Raw genomic sequence first — 20,677 nt, forward strand, 5'->3', positions numbered from 1 at the left:
GGTGGACACCGAGTGTAAGGGATGCTGTCAAGCTGAAGAAGGAGTCCTATCGAGCCTGGTTGGCTCGGGGGACTCCTGAGGCAGCTGACGGGTATCGGCAGTTCAAACGTGCTGCAGCGCGGGCAGTCGCGGAAGCAAAGGTTCGGGCCTGGGAAAGGTTCGGGGAGGCCATGGAGGAGGACTACCGGTCGGCCTCGAGGAAATTCTGGCAAACCATCCGGCGCCTCAGGAAGGGGAAGCAGCCCTCCACCAACACTGTTTACGGTGGAGGTGGGGAGCTGTTGACCTCGACTGGGGATATCGTCGGGCGGTGGAAGGAATACCTCGAGGATCTCCTCAATCCCACTGACATGCCTTCCATAGAGGAAGCAGAGGCTGGGGACTCGGAGGTGGATTCATGCATCACCCAAGCTGAAGTCACTGAGGTAGTTCGGAAGCTGCCCAGTGGCAAAGCACTACCTCACTACCTCAAGTCTCTGGATGTTGTGGGGCTGTCTTGGCTGACACGTCTCTGCAACATCGCGTGGCAGTTGGGGACGGTGCCTCTGGACTGGCAGACCGGGGTGGTGGTCCCTCTATTCAAAAAGGGGGACCGGAGGGTGTGTTCCAACTATCGGGGGATCACACTCCTCAGCCTCCCTGGTAAAGTCTATTCTAGGGTACTGGAGAGGAGAATTCGGCCGATAGTCGAACCTCGGATTCAGGAGGAACAATGCGGTTTTCGTCCTGGCCGCGGAACGCTGGACCAGCTCTATACCCTCCGCAGGGTGCTCGAGGGTTCATGGGAGTTTGCCCAACCAGTCCACATGTGTTTTGTGGACTTGGAGAAGGCATTCGACCGTGTCCCCCGTGGCATTCTGTGGGAGGTGCTCCGGGAGTATGGGGTCGGCGGCCCTCTGCTAAGGGCTGTGCGGTCCCTGTACGACCGGAGCAGGAGTCTGGTTCGCATTGCCAGCAGTAAGTCAGACCTGTTTCCAGTGCATGTTGGACTCCGGCAGGGCTGCCCTTTGTCACCGGTTCTGTTCATTATATTTATGGACAGAATTTCTAGGCGCAGTCATGGGCCGGAGGGGATCTGGTTCGGGAGCCACAGGATTTCATCCCTGCTTTTTGCGGACGATGTTGTCTTGTTGGCTCCTTCGGGCCAGGACCTCCAGCATGTTCTGGGGCGGTTTGCAGCCGAGTGTGAAGCGGCTGGGATGAGAATCAGCACCTCCAAGTCTGAGGCCATGGTTCTCGACCGGAAAAAGGTGGCTTGCTCCCTCCGGGTTGGGGGAGAGATCCTGCCTCAAGTGGAGGAGTTCAAGTATCTTGGGGTCTTGTTCACGAGTGAGGGAAGGATGGAGCGTGAGGTTGATAGGCGGATCGGTGCGGCGGCCGCAGTAATGCGGTCGTTGTATCGGTCCGTCGTGGTGAAGAGAGAGCTGAGCCGTAAGGCGAGGCTCTCGATTTACCGATCAATCTATGTTCCTACCCTCACCTATGGCCACGAACTTTGGGTCGTGACCGAAAGAATAAGATCCCGGATACAAGCAGCCGAAATGAGTTTCCTTCGCAGGGTGGCGGGGCGCTCCCTTAGAGATAGGGTGAGGAGCTCCGCCACACGGGAGGAGCTCGGAGTAGAGCCGCTGCTCCTCCACATCGAGAGGAGTCAGCTGAGGTGGCTCAGGCATCTGTATCGGATGCCCCCTAGACGCCTCCCTCGGGAGGTGTTCCAGGCATGCCCCACCGGGGGGAGGAGACCCCGAGGAAGACCCAGGACACGCTGGAGTGACTATGTCACCCGGCTGGCCTGGGAACGCCTTGGGATCCTCCCGGAAGAGCTGGAGGAAGTGTCTGGGGAGAGGGAAGTCTGGGTGTCCCTGCTCAGGCAGCTGCCCCCGCGACCCGGCCCCGGATAAGCGGAAGAAAATGGATGGATGGATGGATGGATGGATAATTATTAATTATGATTAATAATAAGATCCAATTTACATTAGATCACCTCGGGGCACCGCCCTTGAAGAAGGGAAAAGAGTTAATTCACCAAATCAGTCTCAGAAAAGGTACTAAACTATTTGTAACTCTGATTAATAATTAACTTAATAACTACAACCAATATTACCATAACAGCTGTAATGGTTGAAGGATTTTGGAGTTCTTGACAGAGTCGAGGTTGGCAACTTTCACTCTTGTACAATATTAAATAGACAGCATGAAGGTTCAAAAGTCTTTTATTTACACAAAGATGAAAACACACTAACATGTACAAAATACAGGTGTGTGTGTGTGTGTGATGTGATGCCAGGTTATAGAAGATGGTTAGTTGCATGCATAGACTCTGAGTCTGTGTGAAGCATCATTCAACTAATGTCAAATTAGCCGTGTAGCAAAGCAAACTACCAATGACCTGACCTGAGATCACATAACACTCAAACAGTGAACAAACACATAGATTGAACACATATGCATTACATCAACCAGAGTTTAAAGTCCTGTGCTTAGCCATGCTATGCTATGCAATTTAGGCCCAGTTCAGGGTTAAGAGTCTTTGAAGTAAAGGTGCTGGTGGTTCCTTGGCTGATGAGCCAACCAGGAGAACGTTGGGATTCCAATGTTGAACAATGCTGTTCTTGTTGTGCAAGATCTGATGAAAGACAGCAGATGGAGGAACCTGGTCGCTCCTTTCCTTTGCAGGGATATCAGCTCAGTGCTAACTTGCTTGGTGTTCCTCAGATTGTGGTGTTAGCTGGTAAGCTTTGCGTCGCAGCTGCTGGTGCTAACTGATCTGGAACACTAGCAGGACCTTGTGTCGCTGCAGTGAGGAGAAGTTCTTATGGCCTGCTGGAAATGCAGCTTGCAGCTCTCAGCAGCTGTTAGGCCCAGAAGAATCCAGGAGAAGAGAGCTTGAGGGCAGGCAGCCCCGTGGAGAGAGAGGTGGAGAAGAGAGAGAACACAGAAAGGAGCTGGAGTTTTGACTATCTGCTCAGAGGGGGGTCTGTCTCTCTGACCAATAGCAGCTCAAAGCTGAATTTGCACTTAGGTGTGAAGAATGGGGAATTCTGGGAAACTGAGTTCAGTTCAGAGCCCATTTTGAAATCCACAGTGAACGACTACATCTGTGGGTCCCAACAAACACCAGCACCCACTGTGAGCTCAACAATAAACAGTGTGATTGTTTCCTGTTGGACAGTGTCAACAAAAAGTGAGACATGATGAGCTTCCTCACAGTTAAATGTTGGGTTGGACTGTATTACATTGTACAGGTGTAATGAAATGGCTCATGATTGGTATTTCATAAATACAATGTCCACACATGTTATACGTATGTGGTGCTGCTGATAGACCGAGTGATGCTACAGTTAATACAATCTATGTCATACCATACATTTACTTACATTATAATATTATGATAAAACCACATTATAAGTACACGTTATGAGAAACACTCACCCAGTCAGTAGTGGGAGGCCCAGATCCTGGGGACTTTGAGGCAGAGCACATTGCACAGTTGTTCTCCAGGTCAAACTGCCAACAAAAGAATATTTTATGAATACAAACTGTATTTACATTTTACAGTCTACTGGCAGCAGCAGTGCAGTCAAATGCCATGCGGTTCAACTGGAAATTACAGCTTGTGATCTCCAAATGGATCATAAATGGCATCATCAAAGGTTTAATGAGTTTTTAAGGATGGATCACATGAAAACACTCAACAAAGAATAACTAAATATGTCATTTAAATATTGTCCAAAAGATTAGCTACCACAAAGTCTTCCTGGGCAAAGCTTGAGTCATCAATGACTGGCTGTGCAGCTGCTGTCAGAAGCGTCTGGACTCATGTGGAGTCCACTGCACGTGTTACCGGCACCAGACCTAGAGGACATCTGGACCAGTAGCAAAGGACACAGGCCAGGAAGCACTGTGTAGCAGAGACATTTTCTGTGGGATGAAATAGAGAGGACAACAGTTATCGTCCTGCTCAGGACAGTGCTCGTTTGTTTCTGAGCTGCGCATGTGCAGAGCATGAAGCTGAAGTCTCCTAGTGGATCCACAGCAGCACCAGAGCGCCACCTACTGACTGGTTTGTGTATCAACGTGATGTAAAGTGTATAAACAGTGTCAGGATAATTCAAATGTTTGTGTCTGTTTACATAAAAAAACTTGCATGTGGCATTTCCAACCCAAGAGCTGTTTTTAATCTGACTGTTGATCAAATAAATGAATTATAAAAAGTGCTGATTCAGCTCTGACGCAGCATGTAATCTGTAAAGTAACTAGTAACTAAAACAGTGTTTTCAATAAATGTAGTGGAGTAAAAAGTATCTGCAGAACATGGAAATACTCGAGTAAAGTACAAATACCTCTAAACTGTACTGTAGTGCAGTACTGAAAACTAAACGCTGGCAGAGGTAATAATCCTGCTGGAGTCATGTCGCCCTCTGGTGGTTGTTTACAAGAACATCAGTGATTAACTCTGATTGGCTGACAGGAATCTTCATCTGATATCTGAGCTTGATTAAAACAAATGTTTTAATGGCAAATCAAAATACTGAGAATCAAAAGTTATAACTAAGAGACATGAAGTTAAATTATGAGATCAAATGTGACGATTATGAGACAAAACATCAGGATTGTTAAAGAATGAAGTCGACATGATGAGATTAAGTTACTGTGAGATACAAAGTCTGAATTATGGTGTGTGAGTCTGTGTGCATGAAGGTGTGTGAGTCTGTACATGAAGGTGTGTGAGTCTGTGTACATGAAGGTGTGTGAGTCTGTGTGCATGAAGGTGTGTGAGTCTGTGTGCATGAAGGTGTGTGAGTCTGTGTGCACGAAGGTGTGTGAGTCTGTACATGAAGGTGTGTGAGTCTGTGTACATGAAGGTGTGTGAGTCTGTGTGCATGAAGGTGTGTGAGTCTGTGAACATGAAGGTGTGTGAGTCTGTGTACATGAAGGTGTGTGAGTCTGTGTGAGTCTGTGAGCATGAAGGTGTGTGAGTCTGTGTACATGAAGGTGTGTGAGTCTGTGTGCATGAAGGTGTGTGAGTCTGTGTACATGAAGGTGTGTGAGTCTGTGTGCATGAAGGTGTGCGAGTCTGTGAACATGAAGGTGTGTGAGTCTGTGTGCATGAAGGTGTGTGAGTCTGTGTACATGAAGGTGTGTGAGTCTGTGTGCATGAAGGTGTGTGAGTCTGTGAAGGTGTGTGAGTCTGTGAACATGAAGGTGTGTGAGTCTGTACATGAAGGTGTGAGTCTGTGTGCATGAAGGTGTGTGAGTCTGTGTGCATGAAGGTGTGTGAGTCTGTGTACATGAAGGTGTGTGAGTCTGTACATGAAGGTGTGTGAGTCTGTACATGAAGGTGTGTGAGTCTGTGTGCATGAAGGTGTGTGAGTCTGTGTACATGAAGGTGTGTGAGTCTGTACATGAAGGTGTGTGAGTCTGTGTGCATGAAGGTGTGTGAGTCTGTGTGCATGAAGGTGTGTGAGTCCCTTGTAGAGAAGTGAACAAACAGCAGATGAACAACAGCAGTTGTCTCTTGTGTTGTTTAATAAAGTGTTAAATATAAAACAGAGAATCACAGAGTGGATCTGTTGCAGCTGAACGGTCGGCGCTCTGCACACCAGGGCGTTCTGGGTGAGTCTGACAAAGAGCTGCAGAGAAAGTCTCAGTTTATAGAAAACTACGATGAGACACAAACTGAGGTTCAGGCTTAAGATGCGCTGCTTTGAACAGAAGGTAAAGATGATATGTGAGGTTAAAGCAGGCGGCCACAGGTCCTCACAGTCTGAACTGGACCTGTTTCTATCTGGAGACACTCTGTGAAGGTCAGGAGACATTTAGTTACTACAGAGACATGCTGTCTGTACACCTGAGGGGGTATTTACACTTTACTGTCACAGTTCAGAGGATCTAAACCACATGTTTCAGTCCAAACAACATGTGACATCACTCTGACATCACTGATCAACAGTCATCAATAGTGAGTGTGTAGACTGTGTGAGAGTCAGCAGGAGGAGTCAGAGTGAAGAAGAAGCTGACGAAGCGTCCTCCTGTCTTCATCCGTCGTCCATCAGCTCCTTCACCTCCATTTTGTCTCTGATCCAAAGTCACATCAGATCAATAATCAAAGATTGACCAACAGACCGATCAAACAGATTGATCAGCCATCAGAGGAGTCGGATCAGTGGAGCTGCTTCTGTTCTTGATATCCACTGTTTCAAATTTGATCTGAATTCTCTCTGCAGAGGAGACAGAGGACAGTTAGACAGAGACAAGCAGCCAACCAGAGACAAGCAGCCAACCAGAGACAAGCAACCAACCAGAGACAAGCAACCAACCAGAGACAAGTAACCAACCAGAGACAAGAAACCAACCAGAGACAAGCAGCCAACCAGAGACAAGCAACCAATCCGAGACAAGCAGCCAACCAGGGACAAGCAACCAATCCGAGACAAGCAGCCAACCAGAGACAGGCACACAGACCTCTGTTCTGTATCTTCATACTGACCTTTGACTTTGAGCTTCACTGTCTTCGCTCTCAGGATGTATTTGTCCTTGTTGTAGACTGCACACCAGTATCTTCCTGCATCTGTGTTTTTGGGGTATTTCAGGGTCAGACTGAGGTCTCCAGTCTTCAGCAGGTCTTCCTTCATCTTTGTTCGGTCTTTGTAATCCTGGTCCTGTTTATCAGGCTGGTCAAGTCTGTTCTGATACAGGTGGACTCTCCTGTATGAGGGTTCATAGCGTCTCCACTTCACTGTAACGTCCTCAGGCAGGTCAGGTGCTGTTTTGAAGGGCAGCTGGACAGACTCCTCCCCCTCCTTCACCTCCACCTGACAGACTGAGAGGACAACAAAGCACAACATCAGCTGTACAGACAGCAGCAGCAGTTTGAATAACTTTATTGACTGATTACAAAGTAGTAGAGAAAGCTGAAGGACAGAACCAGGTGAGACCAGCAGGTAACAGGGGACAGACATACAGGAAGTAAAACCAGGTGTTCAAGGTGTTGGACATGATCAGAGTCCTGATGGTGTTGTGATGTTTTGTCCCTGTGGTCTTCACAGTAATGTCTCCTCTCAGTGTTGAACTGCTGTTTGTTGCTTCTCTTTGTCACTTTCACATTTCTGGACGTCAAATTTAACATTTTCTTTTGGGGGTCACATGTGAGCTGAGCAGATGCTTTTGCCAGAGCTCCGTGCCACTTGGTACTAGCTCTCTCTTTTTGGCCACAGTCTTTCGACAAGATGGGAAGAACCAGAGGAAATAAAGACAAAAAAGACGTCCCGTCCGAGCCCGGTGACGATACACAAGATAGCGACCAGGCCGAGTTTGAAACCGCGGACGAGCTTGACCCTGCCCTTTCTTAAGCTCTGAGCGTAATGACTTCCAACATTATTAAAGTTATCGATGAAAAACTCAGCCCTCTAGCCGAGACTATCCATAAGCATGCTACAGACCTCCAGGTCGCTAGCAAGCGGCTAGATGAAGCAGAGGATAGGCTACTAGCAGTTGAAAACTCTGCGCAGCAAAAGAGCCGAGGATTGTGGAGCTGGAAAAGCAGGTCAGCGCCCTTACAGAGAGTTTGGACATGGCCGAGAACTATAGCAGACGCCTGAACATTCGGGTCGTCGGCTTGTTAGAGGATACGGAGACTGGGTGGCCGGTGGAGTTTTTCGAGTCATGGCTACCCTGCGTCCTAAAGATGACCACAAAGGCCGGCCGCATAAAGTTGGAGAGAGCCCACTGGACTCTAGCACCGAAACCGGATTCGAACAGGAACCCCAGGTCGCTGCTGCTATGATTCCAACCGTTCAGAGACAAACAGAAGGTTATGGAAGCGGCGCGCCAGGCCAGCCAGGACAGTGGCTTAATCTACAACAGATCCAGGGTCCCTTTTTACAGCGATTTCTCCTCGACAGTGATGAAGAAACGCAAGGCATACGATGCGGTAAAACAGCGGCTGCGAGAGCGAGGGATGCTGTATGCTATGCAGTTCCCGGCTACTCTACAGGTGACACACGGAGGCTCCAAAAAGAGGTTTTCCAACCCGGAGGAGGTACGCACTTTCATTGACTCTCTGCCTGGATGATAACTTTGCGGTGCACGGAGCTCCGATTGTCTGGTTTGGGACACTTTTTCTCAATTTTTTTTTTTTTTCACATTTTGAACATATTGAACATTTCTTAACCGAGTGACACGGCTGCTCGTAACGTGAATATTATGTTTCCACCTTATTTCGATCATTCCCACAGGGAGGACTCTTTTAGTTTTCTTGGCACGCTATTCATCATATGCCATCAGTTCGCTCTTGAAAGAGTGCTTGTATGGTGAACAGTCCCTGTTTATTTGGGAAAAGACCCTCAGTTTGTTTTTCTCTGTTGTACATTTGTTACGCTTGCTGAGTGTAGTTAATGTGATTTGCTAAGGACATGACACGTATATAAGATTTAAGTTGGGTATCAGTGTGGTGTTTTCCACTCCTGCCAAATGTAACTGTCCTATTTATCTGATAATGTAGGTCATGGGATGCATGTACAGGATTGAGTGTAGGTGTAACCGGCTCTGGCTTTTTATCCTGCCCTTATGGCGAATAGTGTCTTATGGCCATCTCTGATTTAAATAATATTAAGCTCTGTTCTTGGAACATCCGTGGCCTACAAAAACCTGCCAAGAGGACGGCAGTATTATCATTTTTTAAAAAGGAAGATGTTTCTATTGCGTTCCTCCAGGAAACTCACCTGGAGGACAAAGACAATGCTAAATTGCAAAGGAGTTGGGTGGGGCCAGGGCCGGTATGTAATTGTTAAAGGAATACTCGCAGGAAAAGAGGTAACATTTATGAATCTATATTGTCCCCCAGTCTATTCCCCTGATTTTCTCTCCAAGGCTTTTGCAGTGTTTATGGAGCGGGCTCTGGGAACTCTTTTGTGGGAGGAGATTTCAATTGTCACCTTAATCCCTCTCTTGACAAACTTCCATCTGACACTTCTCGCCCTTCTAAGAAAGCGAGGGTGCTCACTAATATATGTCATGATATTGAATATTCTGATGTGTGGAGGCAGCTTCACCTTACTGATTCAGAGTTCACCTTTTTTTTCAGCCCGACATAAAAGCTATACCAGAATTGATTACATTTTCATCCCCTCCTCAAAGGTGTCTCTTGCTTTATCATGTTCCATAGGCAACATTGTGTTGTCAGACCATGCCCCCCTTTATTTGGTATATTCTCTCGCTGAGGAGAGGGCGTTGTCACGGCGCTGCAGATTTCAACCTTATCTCCTCAAAGATGGCAAGTTTATTTTCTACTTTACTTACTCACCATCCACAGATAATCCCTCTGTCCTCTGGGAGACGTGTAAAATATACTCCCGCGGACTGATTATGTCTTTTTTTGCATTCAAAAGACGTAGGAAAAATGAGCAGCGTGAACTTCTCGAATCATGAGTAGCTGAATTGGGGGAAAGAATCACATATCTAGCTCGGGTCCAGATTTGCTTAAGGAACTGTTATCCGCACGTGCTGCATTGAATATTTTTCTGATTCAGGACTCCGAACAGTCCCTCAAATTTGCCAAACTATATAAGTTTGGGGATAAACCTGGAACATCTCTTGCTAATCTTGTCAAGAAGAGGGCAGATTCTCAAAGTATAGTTTCTATCACTGGCTCTAATGGTGTTAGATCGTTCGATACTAGAACCATTAATAAACACTTTGCATCATTTTATTCCAATCCATATAGTTCAGAACAGCCTAACAATGCCCTGACCCTTATGCGTCAGTTTTTTGCAGATTTGAGACTCCCCAAAGCTACGGAGGATCAAAAATGACAACTTAATGCCCAAATTACTAGAGAGGAGGCGCTACTTGCTTTGAAATCTATACCGTCCGCTAAGGCCCCAGGGCCGGATGGATTTGGATGTGAGTTTTATAAGGAGTTAAGTAGTATTCTTTTAGACCCTCTGCTGTCTATGCTTAATCATTCATTTGAAAATGGGATCCTTTCTCAATCCCTTAGGGAGGCCAACATTTCTCTCATCCTTAAAAAAGGAAAATGCCCGGATAGCTGCGCCTCTTATAGGCCGATAGCCCTACTTAAATCGGACCAAAAACTGCTCTCCAAAATTTTGGCCTTATGCCTAGAAAAGGTGCTGCCCCATATTGTCAAGTAGGACCAAACCGGTTTTGTCAAGGGCTGGAACTCCTGTGATAATATGATGAGGCTCCTTAACATCATCCAACTAACCCAGAGCTGTAAGGACCCGGCCCTCGTGCTGACTCTCGACGCTGAGAAGGCATTCGACTGGGTCGAGTGGTCGTATTTGTTCTACGCTCTGGAGGAATTTGGCCTAGGCGATAATTTTGTGAACTGGATTAGGGTTCTGTATAACACTCCAACGGCAGCAGTTCTGACTAATGGGCTGAGATCCGACAACTTCCCCCTCCACCGCAAGAATAGGCAGGGCGACCCCCTCAGCCCTCTGCCCTTTGACATTGCTATCGAGCCGCTGGCCCAAGCAGTAAGGCAGAACACTTTAATTTCTGGTATCTTTGCTGGTGAAAGGGAACACAAAATCACCTTATACGCGGACAACATTTTGATACATTTACATTTTCGGGATATAAAATTAACTTTGCAAAATCCGAGGCCATGGGGTCGTTAACATGTGTTCCAAGTATGGCTGAGCCCTTCCTGTTCCGCTAGTCTCCCACCAGTTTCATTTACTTAGGAGTGCACATAACACCCACTTTTGGTCAAATGTTTAAGTCCAACTTCCCCCTTGGATGCTATAAGGGCAGATTTAGACCGATGGGCCCCTCTCCCTCTTTCCAGGCTAGGCAGGGTTGCTCTGGAGTTACGGTTATGGCGCGGTACTGAGCAGAGGTGGGTCAGAGCTCCTCCATAAAGGTTTGACTTTTGGACAACCAAACAACTACAAATAACCCTGTACAGCCACTTTTTTCTTCTCTTTTTAAGTTGAAGAGAGGTGTAGTACCAATGGCACCGAAACTGACAAAACAGGCACAAAAACCTGCGAAGACAGACCCCACACCTGATCTTGCACAGCAAGCAAGCAGCATGGCTGTGGCTAGCGGAGAAGCACCAGGTGCTAGCTTCATGGCCAGCCCAGACCAAATCCTCACCGCTATTCAAGCAATGAAGGAAGACTTCACGTCGAGATTTGATGGACTGCTGAATGCGATTCAGGGAGTGAAAAGCGAACTGAAAGCGGTCATAGTGCGTGTTACGGAGGCTGAAGATAGAATTAGCTCCAACGATGATGACATCGCATCTCTGCAGGCCCAAAATGCTGCCATGAAAGCAACCGTGGAGAAGTTGGTGCTTAAAGTTGACGACTTGGAAGACCGCAGCCACCGTTCCAACCTTCGACTGGTGGGCCTCCCGGAGAAGAAAGAAGGGGATGATATGTGCGCATTTCTGGAGAAATGGCTAACTGATGTGCTTGGTGCGGATAATTTTCCTGGACCGCTGCTGATCGAGAGAGCACACAGAATCGGCCAAATTAATGTAACTGACCGACAATCAACGGTGCGGCCCAGGGCAGTGATAATCAAGTTCTTGAACTACGCGGACAAGACTCGGATAATGAAGGCTGCCAGGATGAAGGGACCGCTGTCTCTTGACAACCAGAGGATCATGCTCTTCCCCGACGTTTTCCGCCAACCTGCTCAAGCGAAGGTAAATCTTCGACCAAGTAAAGAAAGATCTGGCTTCCCTTTCCATTCCAGAGCTACGATACGGGATTATCCACCCGGCTAGACTTTTGGTAACCTACCAAGGGAAACGCCACATATTCGACACTGCGGCGGCAGCAGAGAAGTTTGTACAGGGACTACAACCAGAAGTTTGTGGGTAATCACTAAAATTGCCTTAATGGCACTAACACAGCTTGAACTGCATTTTTGGCACAATAGGTAACGGGCAGAAAAGAACAATGATAGTCAACACTAAATACGACTTTATGTCATTACTGCTCTTCTTGTCTCTGTTCAGCTCTGTTTATGTTTGGCTTCAAACTATACAGTGGATTATGACTCTGTGATACTGTTCGCATAATAATAACTAAGTCATAGTGTTTGGTTGTCTTAGTTTATAATGATACTGTTTATTCCAGTATGTTAGGCAGGCTGTTCCTCTCCATGCTGATGGCAAGGGTGGACTGGCAAAGCTCCATAGTTGGGCCTGGTTATGGGCTCCTAGGGATCAGTTTATTGTGGGGTGGGGGGGTGTATTTCAGTTTGGGAAGTGCGCCCAGTTATTTTTCAAGTGTTCATTCACCGTTTGTTATTGTTTTGCATCTCTGTTATATACACTACTCACAAAAAGTTAGGGATGCTTGGCTTTTGGATTAAATTTCAGATGCACTGTTCTCTAACAAGGTGATTAACCAAGAAAATCACAACACCTGTCTGATTTAGTGGTTCAGTTATCATTGAACCTCTAAATGTTCTGGTTCAATGACAATTTGTATTCAAACAGTCCTCTTCATCATGATGTTCAAATTTTGACATCATCACTTTAAAATTGATCAAGTTATTGAGACATTGAGATTTTTTGTTGTGGTATAGCCACCACTGTTGTTAGCGCTTGTTTGAGATAAAGAAATTACCATTACATCCTTTCACTTAAATGCCCTGCTTTCATGGTAGAATATCATGAACATAGAAGAACAATAGAAAAGAATAGCATGAACTTTTTATGGGATATTCTTGTCAAATATCCCTAACTTTTTGTGAGTAGTGTATATATACTGAAGTATATCCAAGCTACTATAACTGAAGAAATAACATAAAATTACTCTTATACATAAATCATTGCCTTTTAAACTTATTGACATTACTCAAGACAAATTTGGTAGATATCTTATCATCCAATGTGAAATTCTCTCAATCAGACTGAACCTGGTAAATGTATATGGGACAAACAATGACAATCCCACATTTTTCAGACAGCTTTTCTTGTCACTTGCTGCTCTGCCTGGTCACCTTGTCATCGGTGGGGATTTCAATTGTGCACTTCAACCAGAGCTCGATAGGTCTACAGGAATAGACACCTCTCACCCTCAGGCAAGAAAAGAGTTACTTCAGTGTATGAAAGATTTTAACTTGACTGATGTGTGGAGAAATATGTACCTCAACAAACAAACTTTCTCCCGCTATTCCAGTACCTATCAGACCTTTTCTAGAATTGATTATTTTTTAATCTCAGCTGGTTTAATACCCAAAATTACAAGCTCCTGGTATGACAGCATCTTAATTTCAGACCATGCCTCAACTTCATTTCTTTTTAAACTGCCTAGCACCTTACACCATTCCCAAAGATGGCGTCTACAAACATACTGGCTGAGAGATCCTGAATTTATAGAATTTATTGGTACACAAATTGATATGTTTTTTGAACATAATACTGACCAAACGTCGACATCTGTGAGGTGGGAAGCTTCAAAAGCGTTTTTAAGAGGCCAAATGATAAGCTTTACAAGTTTTAAACACAAATCCCAAAGATTGGAAATGGAAGAGCTTGGAAAAGCAATAAAAGAAATTGAAAACCAGATTTACCAGAATCCTAACCAACAGCAAATTATAGAGCTTCAAAAATTGAGGGCACTGTCAGTGAAATTATCTCAGCATACTACAACCCCCCTACAGATGCAGTTATACAGCTTATAAATAGGTGGACAAAATTACCAATATCCTTGATCGGACGCATTAATATTCTAAAAATGACAATTTTACCTAATACTTATACCTCTTCCAATCGATCCCACTCTCTCCTCCACTCTCTCTCTTTGAATCTTTAAAGAAAACATTTTCAAATTTCATTTGGAACAATAAACGACCAAGACTCAGACTTTCCTTGTTATATTTGCCATATGACAGAGGTGGTTTGAAACTACCAAATCTCTTATGGTATTTCTGGGCAGCCCACATTAGAGCAAGCATGTTTTATTTCGTTAAGGACCATCCCCCAGTATGGGTAACAATTGAATCCCACTCGATCTCAATCCCTTTAAAACTGTATATACACTCAGCAGAGAAGAAAAAAATAATTAAACAGACAAAAAAACCCTTTTCTGAAGAACACAATAACAATTTGGCATAATGTTTTAGCATATATTGATGAAACACAACAACTATCGCAATTTTCACTTATTTTTGGTAATGATAACTTCCAGCCAGGCAGAGCAGATCCAGGTTATAAACTTTGGTCCACTAAAGGTTTATCTAAGGTGGCTGACCTTTACAATGGAAATACATTTATGTCATTTGAAGAACTTAAAACCACATATGATACCCCCACGAAGCAGTTTTTCAAATATCTCCAGTTACGAAGTTTTATAATGTCTAGACAGGGTAATAGTTTGAAGCTATCACCTTTATCTACACTGGAAGACATAATTTTAAAGCATCTTGAAAACAAGGGGCAAGTGACCATATTATATAATTTATTTGTCAGCAAGTGCAAAGAATCTTCAAACAATATCCTGCAGGCCTGGAGGATGGACTTAACAGAGAATATAACAGAAAGGGAATGGACAGAGGCTTGCTCCTTAGTCCAAACCCAAACTGTAAACACACACTCCAAATTGCTACAATTTAAGTGGTTAAGTAGACAGTATATTTCTCCAGCTAGATTACACCACTTGAATCCCAATATTCCTGACACGTGTATTAAATGTAATCATCAGAAGGGGTCACTGATCCATTGTATGTGGGAATGCCCTCAGATTATTGGCTTTTGGGGAAAGGTTTTAGATGTAATCAGTCGCATTACTGGTAAAAAGGTACCCTGTGTAATATCTCAAAAACTATAAAAATAAATCGAGGGTGTAGACAAGGGGACCCTTTGTCTCCATTGTTGTTCATAATGGCAATTGAACCTTTGGCAATTGCAGTGAGGTCATATAATAGCATTTCTGGAATAGCTATAGGACACCGTTTAGCTTTATATGCTGATGACATTATTGTTTTTCTCAAAAATACCAACAAATCCATCCCAGCCCTGCTAGACTTCAGGTTACAAGATTAATAAATCTACAACATCCATTATGTTATTAAACCAAGTAGACAGGGAAAATCCAACTAATGTAGTTGCACAATTTAAAGTTGTCAATTGCTTTTCTTACTTAGGCATTCAAATTGTTCCATTGCTTAACAATATCATAGAAACTAACTATAGACCAGTTATGCAAAAGATCTCAAATTCTTTGGATAGATGGACGGCTTTACCAATGTCATTAATGGGAAAAATAAACACTCTCAAAATGAATGTACTTCCTAAACTTTTGTATTTATTTCAAAATTTACCGCTGCCACCACCAAGCAATTTATTTTCTCAGCTGAAGGCACTTCTTTGTTGTACTTGCTTTACGATAGAGGAGGGCTTAAATGCCCAAACCCACTATGGTACTACTGGGCGGCGCAACTGAGAACACTGATGTTCTACTACTCTGAGGAGAATGTGCCACTGTGGAGAGAAATGGAAGGTGATACATTGAAGCTGCCTTTGCCCATTTACCTGTACTCAGCTAATTTTAAGAAACTCAAAAATAACACCAAGAATCCTATGGCTAAAAATATGATTAGTGTGTGGCATCAAGTTGAGAAATATTTCAAAGTAGTTGACTCGCTCTCATTATTTAGTCCGATATGGGGAAATGATCTCTTCCCCCCAGGAGGAGGTGAAGGGGGGGTTTAAAATTTGGGCTAAACAGGGGTTACAAAAAATAGGAGATCTTTATAGTCCTGATGATAATCATCTGTTGTCTTTTGATGAAATTATTGTCAAGCATGACATTGCTCGCAGCCAGTTCTTTAGATATTTACAACTGAGAGATTTTATTAGAATTCAACAAAATCAGTCCTTGTCCATTCCTAGTCTATCAACACTTGAAGAAATGATGGTGAAAGACTGCCAGGGAAGGGGCTTGATCTCCAAAATATATAATGACCTGGTTGGTGAATCTTCAGAATCGTCAATAAATAAGCTCGATTCCTGGAGAGAGGACCTACAGGAGAATATCTCCATTGAGGAGTGGGAGAGGGCATGTACCAAAGCACAATTACAAACAGTGAACACACGTTTAAAATTTCTGCAGTACAACTGGTTAATGCGTTCTTATATGACTCCAGTTAAACTTAACAAATTCAATAATGCCATACCGGATGTTTGCATAAAATGTGACAAAGAAAAGGGCACGATTTTCCATTGTTTGTGGCAGTGTTCTCAAATAAAGAAATTCTGGGAAGAAGTGAAGCAGTGTATTGAGGAAATACTAGAGATAAAATTACATTTAGAGCCAAAAATATTTCTTTTGGGTATCTACCCAACTAATTGTAATATAAGAAAGAATCATTGTTTATTTTTAGATATAGGCTTGTTGTTGGCGAAGAGAGTCATTGCAATAGCTTGGAAAGAGGTAGATAGACCAAGGATAGGTAAATGGCTTTCAGAATTAACAGCAACTCTGCCCTTAGAAAATATCACGTATGCAATCAGGGGTAAGCAACCTATTTTTGATAACATTTGGGGCCCCTTTAGAAATTTTCTTGTGAATAAAGACTCGTCTGGGTTGGTGGAAACATCTGGTGATGATCCATAAGTAGCCCTCTGCAGTTCATTTTGGAAAAATATTTACTGTCTGATGTTGATTGACCATTATCTAATTTATGTGCAGTGCACACTTGTGAGTATGAGCAGTATATGGTTGACTTTATATTTATTCTCCCCCACCTGTGTATTTTATTTTTTATTATTTACTTTTTATTTACTTATGTAGTATTTGTATTATTATTTCACTGTGTATTTAAGTTCCTTTCTCTCGTTAGTGATTTATTTTATTTATTTGTGTTGTTGTTTTGTTGTTATGTCTTGGTTGGGATTTGATAACATGGGTTCTGCACAGTTTGGGGCAGACGTTTGGTGTCCCAGTGGTTATATGTATGTGTTATTATGTCTGGAAATAAATAAATAAAGATACTGTTGGAAAAAAAAAAAGGTACCCTGTAACCCTAAAACATGCATTCTAAATATTTACCCGGACGATTTTGTTATTTCAAACAATGTAAGGTCTCTTCTTAACATTTGTTTACTTGAAGCCAAAAGATGTATTGCCCACTCATGGAAGAATCAATCGGTCAGTGGAATCTCCCAGTGGTTGAAGGGAATGTCCTTTAATTTTGCTCTTGAAAAGATAAGTTATTTCACCAAAAATAAACTGGATAAGTTTTGGAAAATTTGGCATATCTTTTACAATTATTTGGAACAGAATGACATACAATTTGATGCTTGGAATGAACGTCCTGCCCAGACTGCTATACCCACTGCAAATGATGCCTATTTAATCATCCAACAAGGTTATTAAGGTGCTTGAAGGCTGGCTAAGCTCCTTCATCTGGAGCAAAAGGAAGCCCCGTCTTAAGATGACAAAACTTCAAATAGCAGGTTGTGATGGAGGATTAGATGTACCAAATCTTAGATTTTACCAACTGGCATCACACCTGCGGGTGATTGCAAGCTGGCACAAGTGTGATCCAGCCTGGATTTCCATGATATTGAATCCTCTCAGTCGAAGTGTCCCTAACCCCGAATCTGTTAAAAACCTCTGCACTATCCCAGTACCATCAAAGCCTGGAGATCCATCCGCTCTATAGAAGGCCGGGCTCAGTTATCATCTCCTCTCACTCCCATTCTTGATAACCCGGACTTCTTGCCAGGCTGTGAGGATCAGGGCTTTAAAGTGTGGGGCACCCAAGGGCTAAAGAAAATAGGTGATCTATTTAAAGGCCAGATTTTACTATCCTTTCAGCAGTTGCAACAACAATTTGGCTTATTTAATCAAGGTGACTTCTACAGATATTTACAAATTAGAGATTTCATAGTTAAAGATACCACCTTAATGACTAATAACACTAGGGCCGGGACTTGATTAAAAAAATTAATCTAATTAATTAGAGGCTTTGTAATTAATTAATCGAAATTAATCGCATTTTTAATTGCATATAAATATTTGACCTGAGAACAGTGAGAAGCAATTTTTTTCATATGGGTTTTAGTATACCATTGAATAATGACTGAATACATGAATACATAAGCTTAAGCAACAAAACATTGTTTCTTTTTTTTCAAGGTGGTACTTAACCAAGACCAACAGACTAGGGATGCAAATTATCGATTAATTCATTAATCGATAGTTGATGGACCTTATCGATCGATTAACGATTTCCTGATAAGAAGCGATTTTCCTAAAGAACCTAAATTTAAGGGGAAAATTTAAGCTGAACATTCCTTATACAGGACTCTGCACTGGTTTGTTAGTTTATTTTTAGAGCACAGCACAATGAAACATGTTTAAGTAACGTTATTTGGTAAATGGTCTTTCCTGCCACTACACTATGATGATTACTGTATTTAACTACTTAAATCACAGTAGCATAAACTGATTTGTTGAACTCAGCCTGATGTAAACATTAATAAAACACAGGCAGCTCTATGTTTTCCCTGTGTGATGTTCAGGGACAGGTCAGGACAGTCTGAAGACAGAGAGCTCTGAGGTTGAAGTCTTATGCACCGTGAGACAGTGACAGGTCTGTAGGCTACCTACGTCTTGACCACATGTCAGCTGTTCAGCTGCAGCAGAGGAAACTCCGCTGTTCTCAGCTCCACTGCGACGAGCGCTTTTTAAACAGTAGCGACCGGCTAAACTACAGGAGGATCCTGTAAACCGGCGCGGATCCGGTGTGTTTATCAAAGCTTGGTCGCAGTGCTGAGGCACCGGGTCGGTTTGAGCTGCGTTCAGGCTACATTAAAACTTTATAGATCCATGGGCAGTGATCAGTGTTGGCGGCTTTTTAACTCGTTAAATAATTGTGCTCCAGTATAATCGGTACGCCTGAAACTCATCCAGTGAGAAACGTTCTGCGGTGCAAAAATAAGTGCGATTAAAATGTGTTAATTTTTTTAACGCGTTAATTTTTGTGTAATTAATTAATCTTAATTACCGCGATAAAGTCCCGGCCCTAAATAACACCACTTTGTGTGTGAAGAAAGCCCTGCCTCTACAGATTGATAAGAAATGCATTACTGTTTTTTACGGAGCCCTGACCGCCAATTCTCCTCTTACCTCACAAACCACTAAGCAAGCCTGGGAGAAAGATCTGGGCGTTGCTATAGATGATGCTGACTGGCAGGAAGTCTGGTCTCAGGCTATGAACATTTCAGTGTGTAACCGCACCAAATCCATACAGTTTAGAGTTGTACATTGCACACATATAACACCTGTTGTCAAGAACAAAATGGATGCTAATATTTCCCCGCTTTGCTGGAAATGTAATTCTGAGACTGGTAATTATGTTCACTGTCTCTGGTCATGTGTGAAGCTACAAAGGTATTGGTCTGGTGTTGTGAATGAACTGTCTGCTATCTTTGGTGTCTCAACACAGATGGACCCTATGTGCCTTATACTTGGTTTCCCGGATGGTCAGATCACTGACAGTAAACACAGGAGACTTTTCAATATACTGACTTTTGCTGCTAGAAAGAACATTCTGCTCTTCTGGATCAAGAATGTTGCTCCAACAAAAAAATCATGGCTCAACATTGTTATGGACTGCATTCCTAGTGAATACATCACATGCATGCTTCACTCCAAAACAGATGCTTTCTATAAGGTCTGGGACCCTTACTTGCAGCTAACGGGCCCACGCTGTCATCTTCTTTGCTACGTGGATTTCCCAGATCAGCCTAGTCTGTCTTTGTGACTTTGTCTTAAGTGCTCACTATCTAACAAGCACCTTGAAGCTTTGATATGTTTGTATGCTCCGTTTTGAATGTCATCTGGATACTGCCTTGTCTTGCTGCAGGAGACTGAAAGGGAGGGGGCTGGATGGAAAATATGCCCACTGTTATTTATTTCTATTTTCATAGTCATTTTTTATTTACTGTACCTACATGCCCACACTGATGTTTTTTCTTTTTCTGTCATGTCTGAGCAGTTCTGTGTGTTTTGAGTTTTGAGAAAATGTAATAAACAATATTTTTCAAAAAAAACCCCAAACATTTTCTATGATCAAGTTCTTCAACAGGAAGTGAAGATTTGTTGAATCTGCTGAGAACTGATCATCAATCAATAACTGATACAAAAAGACCTGTATCTACAGTACTGACCTTTGACCTGTATCTACAGTACTGACCTGTATCTACAGTACTGACCTCTGACCTGTATCTACAGTACTGACCTGTATCTACAGCACTGACCTTTGACCTGCAGCTCCACTTGTTTCTTCATCTGGATGTGTCCCTCCCTGTTGTAGACGGTGCAGGTGAAGGTGTTACTGTTTCTTTCTGTGGGGTATTTCAGGGTCAGTCTGAGGTCTCCAGTTTTCAGCAGGTTGCTCTTCATCTCTGTTCGACCTCTGTAAACATCCTCCTGTTGTTCAGGCCGGTCAGAGCCGTTCTGATACACATGGACCTTCCTGTCGTCTCTGTTCCTCCACTCCACTTTAGCATCTTCAGGCAGGTGAACTGTGGTTTTGCAGGGCAGCTGGACAGACTCTGCCTCTGAATCCACCTTCACCTGGTAGACTGAGAGGACAACAAACCACAACATCAGCTGTACAGACAGCAGCAGGAACTGTGATGGTAACAGGACCTCACTGTCTCATCCTTCTCTTA

General features: G+C 43.5%; 2 protein-coding genes across 2 annotated transcripts in view; both read right to left on the reverse strand.

Annotated features, from left to right (window-relative positions):
• LOC311251914 (butyrophilin-like protein 2) overlaps positions 1 to 20,677 on the reverse strand; it is a 34,128-nt gene that overhangs the window by 12,094 nt on the left and 1,357 nt on the right. The window lies entirely within an intron of this gene.
• On the reverse strand, positions 5,512 to 20,612 carry LOC311251777 (uncharacterized protein; the record flags this gene model as incomplete). The annotated part of the gene is made up of 3 exons (XM_084344420.1): positions 5,512 to 6,221; positions 6,491 to 6,823; positions 20,261 to 20,612. 3 exons carry the CDS (start codon positions 20,610 to 20,612, stop codon positions 6,130 to 6,132), a joined length of 777 nt encoding a protein of 258 aa, XP_084200546.1. The 3' UTR covers positions 5,512 to 6,129.

The sequence above is a fragment of the Pagrus pagrus genome (assembly GCF_965226575.1).
Source record: "Pagrus pagrus genome assembly, chromosome: 22".
NCBI lineage: Eukaryota > Metazoa > Chordata > Actinopteri > Spariformes > Sparidae > Pagrus > Pagrus pagrus.